General features: G+C 44.2%; 1 protein-coding gene across 2 annotated transcripts in view; it reads right to left on the reverse strand.

Annotated features, from left to right (window-relative positions):
* LIMS1 (LIM zinc finger domain containing 1) overlaps positions 1 to 7,779 on the reverse strand; it is a 93,203-nt gene extending 85,424 nt beyond the window's left edge. For both annotated transcript variants that reach the window (XM_080938365.1, XM_080938364.1), the window contains exon 1: positions 7,660 to 7,779. In XM_080938365.1, coding sequence (XP_080794491.1) covers positions 7,660 to 7,691 — 32 coding nt within the window. In that variant the 5' untranslated portion in view covers positions 7,692 to 7,779. The remainder of the gene's footprint in view (positions 1 to 7,659) is intronic.
* Positions 7,780 to 8,574: the final 795 nt, after the last annotated feature.

Genomic DNA, 8,574 nt, shown 5'->3' on the forward strand with positions numbered 1-8,574 from the left:
GACCAGCTGAGTCATTTGGAAGGGACACTCTCCAACCAGTTGAGCTGCCTGCAGGCTGTACAGCGTGCTCTAGGTTTCCTCATGTTTCTAACCATGGTAGGGTGGGCTCTGGTGATGTGGTTGTGAGTCATTTCTGCTCCTGTAAGTAACTCCTCATCCATATTCCTGTAAGTAAAATGTTTCCCTGACTCCTCAGCAGGAAATTCACCTTCTATGGCCACGACTGAATATTCCAATTCTACCTTACCCTCAAGCTATTTTGTAATCCCTCTGATCCATTTTATTCTTGAGGCTTCTACAATGTTTTTATTCAACTTAGTAAATACTACTCCCAGTATTTTGGTTTGGCTCTTTTTACCTTTTTTTTTTTTTTTCAGTACTTGTTTCCTTTTACTGAGGTCCAGTCTCATTTTCTGTATTGCCCTCTCTTTTTTAAAAGCTGTTTTCTTGGAATCCATCCAGGGGGTTATTAATATCTTCTTTCTCTTTGAACATACTTATCACACTTTCTAAGTCTTTGTATGGAATTTCCATCTAATTTACTGTCATTTCAGGGAATTAAGTAAGATTAGTTCTTGGAGAAGTCATACTGCCTTGGATTTTAGGCTTCTCATGGTTTCTGTTTGTCTGTCTTGTTTTTAAGTAAGACACACACACACACACACACACACACACACACAGGGCAAGATGGGTCAGTGTGTAAAGGTGCTTGCGGCCAAGTGTAGTGAATGGCGCTTGATCCCCCAGCACCCAATCAGTGAAAGGAGAGAACTAACTCCCACAAACTATTTCCTCTCACTTCCACTCCAGCACAGTGGATGCCTGTGTCCATACATATTGTATTGATTCTTTGGTTAACTTGACACAAGCCACTCATCTGAAGACAGCTGAGAAAATGCTACCATCAGATGACCTGGAGGCATGCCTGTGATGGATATGGAAGGGCCTGGCCTAGTGGGGGTAAAGCTATCTCTGGGCAGGCTGTCCTGGAATATATAAGAAAGCAAGCTGAGCAAGGCGAGAGGAACAAGTCAGTAAGCAGTGTTACTCCATGGTCTCTGCTTTAGTTTAGGGGAAAAAAAAAAGATACAGAGGAAGAAGAAAAATAGAAGTTTGGGATATAGTTGGCCTGCCAAATTAAAATAGGTTACCAAACAAAAAAGGAATGAATGTGAATGAGAGACAGAAAGAGAGAGAAGTGCACGGATGCACAGACTGGGAGTGTAGCCTCACCTGTAAGCTGGCTCTACTCTCCACTCTCCTGGCTTTCCTTGTGGGCTCAAATACTCTCGCATCCCTAGACAATCTTCTGTGTGGTCTGGTCACAGATACTAACTAGTTCTATCAGTCTTTTCTTGGTAGAGTCACAAACACTGGTCACACATCAGGGTGGTTCTTCAGGGGTCAGGCTGAAAGGCTATTCTTACCTTTGCGCAGTCCTCCTCTGCAAGGTCACATCACTAACACTGAGCAATCTCGAACAGGTTGGTTTATAGATGCTGGTCATTCCTTCAGGAGTCTGGGTGTGAATGCGTATTTTTTTCCTGGGGTTCTGGCCATTACCAAGCTGAAGGCCAGAATATATATAATCTATGTTGAGAGCGAGGAGCTATCTTCTACTGGTGTTGACTGCAGTGTCTGGTTGTTTACTTTGTCTTGAGGTCTATTTTACCTAACACTTCAGTGAAAACACCCTAAGGCACTGTTATATATACAAGGTGAATTTCTTGTATAAAGCATATATTTGGGTCATTTCTTAAAATCTTCATAATCAAAATCTGTCTCTTAATTGGTGTCTTTAGCCCACTAATATAACAGGCCTTCTCTTTCCTGATTCAGGGTTACAGTAACATAAATGTTAGACCTCTTTAAACCGTTCCATGGTTCCCTGAGACTTTAAAATTTTACTGAACTGCACCCAATGTCATTTCTTAACTCCTGCGCTACTGTTAGGCTAACAAACAAGTAAACTAAAGACTGTATAGCTCGCAATGCTAGAAATCTCTGCTAGTGTGGTGTGAGTGCACTTTCCCACCAGTACCCACACTAAGGCTTCCATGTTACTGCCAGATGACTGTGGCTGAACAGCCTATAAATCCAACACAGGCAGGCCCAGAGCTGGTAAAACTAGAGTACCTTCAGACCACATAAAGCTTTTGGAAAGTTTCTGAAGGACTTGGTTTCTCTCAAACCCCTTTGCTATATGGAAACCTCAGCCTGGGCTGCATAAGACTCTTGTCTCAAAAAAGAAAACAAAAAGTAAAAAAGAAAAGAGACATTATATTTTAAATATAATGAAGTATAGGACCAGACAATGTTTTAGGAACATCTACAAACAATAGGAATGTTAAACATTTAAACTCAATATCAAAGACAAAGGCTCACATATTTTAGATCTTATCAGGTGCAAGTGGACTGATTTGCTCTTCCAGAGTACCTGAGTTCAATTCCCAGCACTCCCTTGGAGGTTCATAACTACAAGTAGTTGCAGTTCCAAGAAATCTAATGTTGGGACTGGAGAGATGACACGGGAGGTTAAGAGCACTGGCTGCTCTTCCAGAGGTCCTGAGTTCCATTCCCAGCAACCACATGGTGGCTCACAACCATCTGTAATGGGATCTGAAGCCCTCTTCTTCTGGTGTGTCTGAAGACAGCAACAGTGTACTCATAAAATAAATAAATAAGTCTTTTAAAAAATAAAAAATTTAAAATGTAATTAATTCAAAAAATCAAATGAGAAAAAAAAGCAGCACAGAGCTAGAGAGAGGGGGGGGGGGAGAACAAAACAAAACCTGCTCCCATCCTAAATTTTCTAAACCCCCTACAGAGGCAGCTAACGTTTTTTTGTTCTGTATGTCATTTTATCTTACTCACCTTTGTACATCCCAGAAAAGCCCTAGACTCCTGGGTGTCCTAGGAGCCTGGCTCTCCTACTGTCCACCATATTGTGACAGCAATCACGGTTTCCTAACCCCTTCCATTTTACTAATAGGGCACAGCACTCATTTCTTCCCAATGACAAATTCCCCACCCCTCACAGAAGGAACTATTCAGAGCTCATTGCTCAAAGCTTGCTCTATCTCTAGTTTCCCCTCCCTCGGTTAAAAGTCTTCATGAGGCTGGAGAGATGCCCTAGGGGTTAAGAGCACTGGCTGTTCTTCCAGAGGACTCAGGCTTGAGTCCCAGCACAAGGTGGTTTACAACCAACTGTAATGTCACACCCTCTTCTACACTGTAACCATGTGATACACAGACATACAAGCAGGCAAAGGACCCATACACATTTTTTTTAAGTTGGTAGACTCATTAAAGCTCAAAAGCAAACTTCAACATGAAAAGAGAAGCAGGCAAAATACACAGTCCTCTCATGTATGTGCCCACGCACATACTAAGCTTCATTATGGAAATATCTGCTGCTGTCAAATGAAATAAATAACACCAGGATGAGAGGGCATCAACCTTCTGCTGGGGGTTGGAAAGATGGTTCATCAGTCAAGAGCACTAGCACCCTCACAGTGGCTCACAACTTCTGAAACTCCAGTTCCTGGGAACTTAGTGCTCTCTGAGGGCACTGCGTGCATATATATATGCAAGCAAACACCTATACTCAAAATTGAGAACAACCACCACAACCACCCACCTTAGTATAAGACAACAGGTTGTTTAATTCTAGCCTTAAATAGCTTAAGGCATTAAGCTCTGAGTCCTCGGAAATATATTAAGACAACTGTTCTGTTTGGTAGGCAAAGTAAATGGTCTTCCTGAATTGAGAAACCATAGCTTAGAGCAGTTGTAAGAACTGTAAAATTAACAAGCCAGCGGAAGGAGAAGCTGAGCCCTCCCAGGGAAAGAGAGAAAGCTCACTTCCAGTACCCACACTCAGCAGCATAAAGAACTACCATGGAGAAGAGCCAGAAGAGAATGCAAATGCTAAAATCAATGAAGCACAATCTCATAATAAATAAGTAAGGACACAATTGTGATGGACTTTTTTCTCTAAGACTGTAGAACACAGAGCAGTTGAAGAACTAAGGTATCTCAGGGCTTCGGATATTACCTCGGGTGGTAGAGTGCTTCCCTTACCACATAAAGCCATAGGTCTGACCTCCAGCTCTGCAGAAACCCATGAAAAATGAGCGAGACGTGTCTTAAACTCCAGCATCCAAGAGGAGAAGAGAAACTCAAAATCACCCTTGGCTTAGTTTACATCCTTGGTTGCTATGACTACATAGTAAGTTCAAGGCTGGCCTAGACTAGGAGACCCAGTCTTAAGACATAAATACAAACAAAGCAAATCATCCCACAAGGCCCACTTCCCTACTTCAGAAGCAGACATAGGACACTGTAAATTTAGAAAGACACTAAGTGCCACTAGAGCTTCCCTGTTCATGATGGAACTGTCCTACAGGAACTTTAGAACCCATGGGAGCTCTTCAAGCCTTAGTCACTAAGTTCTAAGAACCAAGTCAAAATCCTGCCTAAAAACAACAACAACAGACCAACAAACAAACAAACTGCCCAAGAATTAAAGTCCATACTGCAGCTCTCAGTCAAGAAATACTTTGGGGGTTGAAGAGAGAGATGGCTTGATGGGTGAGAGCACTAATCTTCCAGAAGACCCAAGTTCGATTCCTAGCTCCCAATTCAGGCAACTCACAATCACCTGTAACTCCAGACGGGCGCATCCTCTGGCCTCTGTAGGTACCTGCACTTCCGTGCATATACCCACACACATACATATCATTAAAAAGAAAAAATATTTGGGAGGTCATGATAGTTTTACATACAGAATAAGAAAGTCAATTTCTCCTTTAAGCGTCTGTCCTTGATGAAATAAGTAATACAGCCACTCTGGGAAAACATTCTGTCCGTTTCTTAAAAACTTAAGCACAAGGACCTGGAGAGATGGCTGAGGGGTTAAGAGCACTGATTGTTCTTCCTGAGGTCCTGAGTTCAAATCTCTCTGAAAGAAAATCTGATGCCCTCTTCTGGTGTGGCTGAAGACAGCTACAATGTAATAAATAAATAAAGATTTTTTTTAAAGTTAAGCATAAAATTACTGTACAATCTGGGAAGTTCATATGCTTAGACATTTATTTTACAGAAAGGAAAAAAACCTATGTTCACACTAAAACCTGTACATGAGCATCCACAGTAACTTTACTTTTTAATTTCCTAAAACCAACAACAACAACAACAACAACAAAAAACCCCACAAACACCCAAATGTCTTTCAGGTGATAAGTGCAACAAACTGTTGTACTGTTGTACATCCATACAATCACTCAGCAAACTATGGCACAGAAAAGAAGACTATGGGGGTTCCAAAAGAGGAGCTGGAGAAAGGACTGAAAGAGCTCAAGGGATCTGCAACCCCACAGGAACAACAATATATCAACCAACCAGACCTCCCACAGCTTCCAGGGACTAAACCACCATCCAAAGAGTACACATGGAAGGACTCATGGCACCAGCTGCATATGTAGCAGAGAATGGCCTTGTGGGGTATCAATGGGACGAGAGGCTCTTGGTCTTTTGAAGGCTGGATGCCCCAGTGTAGGGGAATGTCAAGGCGGGGAGGTGAGAGGGAGTGGTAGGTGGGTGTGGGAACACACTCATAGAAGCAAGAGGAAGGGGATGGGATACAGGGTTTTTGGAGGGGAAACCAGAAAAGGGGATAATATTAGAAATGTAAAAAAATAAAATAAAATAATATATATATGTATATATATATATATATATATATATACCCAATTTAAGAAAAAAAAAGAAGACTGTAACTTCACTTACCCAGAATACTAAAAAGTTAAAACAAGTGAGAAAAATGGCAGTTGCTGGGAGCTGGGGGAACAAGGAATGGAGAACTGTCCAATGTGTACAACAGCTTCAGTTTTGTAGATGTCTGAGGGCAATAGTAGTGGACCAATACGGATGTACTTAATGCATAAAAATGGGGGTGGGGCAGACATGGTGGTCACATCTGTAACCTCAGCACTCAAGAAGCCAGACAGGAGGATCACTGACATTCAGGGGCAGCCAAAGAGAGTGAGATTCTACACAGTGAGATTTGGGTGAGAAGGAGATAGGATCAGGGAAGGCCACTAGACCAAAAACATACCTGAGGGTCCTACAAAGACACCATTCTACTCTAGTTTCAGATTATACTGTCTATCCATTCTTCTTTACAGTCATCAATTCCCTACCAACTAAACACTACACACATCTTTGTTCCAGGTGAAAACTGTCCATGGCCAGAACAATAATTGCTCATGATGAATACAGTGGTTATAGAAATGCTTTTTTTTAAAAAAGATTTATTTATTTACATGAATACATTGTTGCTGTCTTCAACCATGCCAGAAGGCATCAGTTCCGATTAGAGATGGTTGTGAGCCATCATGTGGCTGCTGAGAATTGAACTCAGGAAGAGCAGTCAGTGCTCTTAACCACTGAGCCATCACTCCAGCCCACAAATTCTTAACTATTGATCGTCTTCCTTGGTGCCAAGAACCCAGTGGTAAGTGTGCATACAATGCTTCTGCTACATACCAAAGTAATCTATCTCAAGGAAAAGTACATGTGCTGAACTAGAAGCATTTTTCTTGAAATACCATTTGTTCTGCAAGAACAATAAGACAACCACGGTGATTTAGACTCATGTTTAGCATACATTTCCTTAAAACTAAATTCTGGAGACAACTGACAATATTTTGTTGATAATGAGGAAAGTTACGATTTCCGCTGAAAATTGCAATGCTGGAAAATGAAGCACCATGAGTTTGACAGCTTCCTGGATACTTACGAATTTAATGAAACCAACCAGTGGTGATGTTAACGAAAGTCATTTAGAGACATTAGTTAAGTGTGTTAGCAACCAGAACCTTCCTTAACAGGGTAAGCCAATACACACCCATTACAATGAATAACAGTACCATTCAAATACAAGACAGTCCGAGGAATTTTCATATAGCTGTGAGCTCGGGTTTCATATCAAAACTAGCCCTTAAAAAAACCATCTTCTGAACTTCTGGCGGAGTCATAAAGAATACCCGTAATTATTTGGAAAAGCTATCCGAATATTTCTCTTCACACTGTCCATCTATTTAAAATCACACTGTCCATCTATTTAAAACCACATTTCCTTTAAATAGTTCATTCAAAACACATCACAACAGACAATGCAAAAGGAGAGCCCAGCTGCTTTTCCCATTAAGTCAGACATGAAAATGATCTGTAAAACATGTAACGGGCTGTTCGTCTTAACTTTTCTGTTTAGGGTATACTATCTTCACTAAATTGCGTTATGCATGTTAACAGATCACGTATTATTCAACGAATCAACATTTTACACGTCTGTTTTCATTTCTAATACAACAAATGCATCCGTCTGCGTGGTCCTGAGACCCTCTGCTCCGTTCTTCTTATCCATAGAATGTTAAGTATTACGAGCCAAACTCTGGGACAGCATCTGCCCTCACACCCCTAGGCCGCACAGGACAGCTCAGCAGGACCACGAAGGCCTCTCCCGCCTCGGGCTTGGGCGGTGCGTGTCCGGGCCTCTCGCCAGCCGCAGGCCGCGCGGAGGCAAAGGTTGCCCGCCCGCCCGGCCCAGAGCAGGCTCCGGCAGCGGCGGGTCGCAGAGCGCGCGCGCGCCCGTACCTGTTGGTCATTCCGGCCGCCACGCCCAACATCTCCGCGGTCCACGCCGGGTCAGTCTGTGCCTCAGTCCCCGCCGCGGCGGCCGCACCCTCCTCCCTCGCTGCGGCGGAGAGCGGAGGATTTGAGAGCCGGTCCCAGGCAGGAAGGGGGCGGGAACGAGGCGGCCCCGCGGTCACTAGCCCGTAGCGGCCGGCAAATGGCGGCGTTGACCACGCCCCCGAAGAACGCCAGCCTAGGCTCGCGGGGGGCGTGGCTAAGGACCGCCAAAGCCAGGGTTAAGGCGTGGCTAAGTTCTGAAAGGGCGTGGTTGAGATCTGCGTGGGGGTGGGACGATGTGCTGGGGTGAAGTGTAGACTCGGGGAGAGCCCAAAAGGGGCGGGGCGAAGTCAAGGGGCGGCGGCTGGGAGGTGGAGCGCGGCGAATACCCTCCAGCATTGGGCCGTTACGGGTCTTGGGTAACGGCCCATCCGCTCCTTAATTGTCATAGCTCCTCCTCCCTCCACATAGTTCCACTCCTTCCGCCTGGCCCTAAGCCTCATTTCTCCAAGTTTGGCTGTAGGCGCTTCTCCTGGCCCCAAGCAGGCAGAGAGGCTTATGGGTGTTCCGTGGGTGGATGGCCACAAAGTCTAACCGCCGGGAACACTTGGAAGGGTAAGATGGTCAAAGGACGAGCAAGAGTACCCGTGGTGTGAGGCTCTGACTCAACTTGGTCTTAGGCCACCCTGTTGTGTCTGCAGGGCATGGGGATTGTACAGGGTTCCGCCAGGTCCTGAGGAGATAGTGCCAAAGAGGATGTCCTGCAAGTCAGTGTTCCAGGGATGGAGGTCTCATCTGGATTAGCCATTTCCAGCGGGAACTTCCTTGCTCTTGTTGGAATTTTAGCTGGCCTGTAAGATGGCTCAGCAATTCAATCCC

Source organism: Micromys minutus (genome assembly GCF_963924665.1).
Source record: "Micromys minutus genome assembly, chromosome: 25".
NCBI lineage: Eukaryota > Metazoa > Chordata > Mammalia > Rodentia > Muridae > Micromys > Micromys minutus.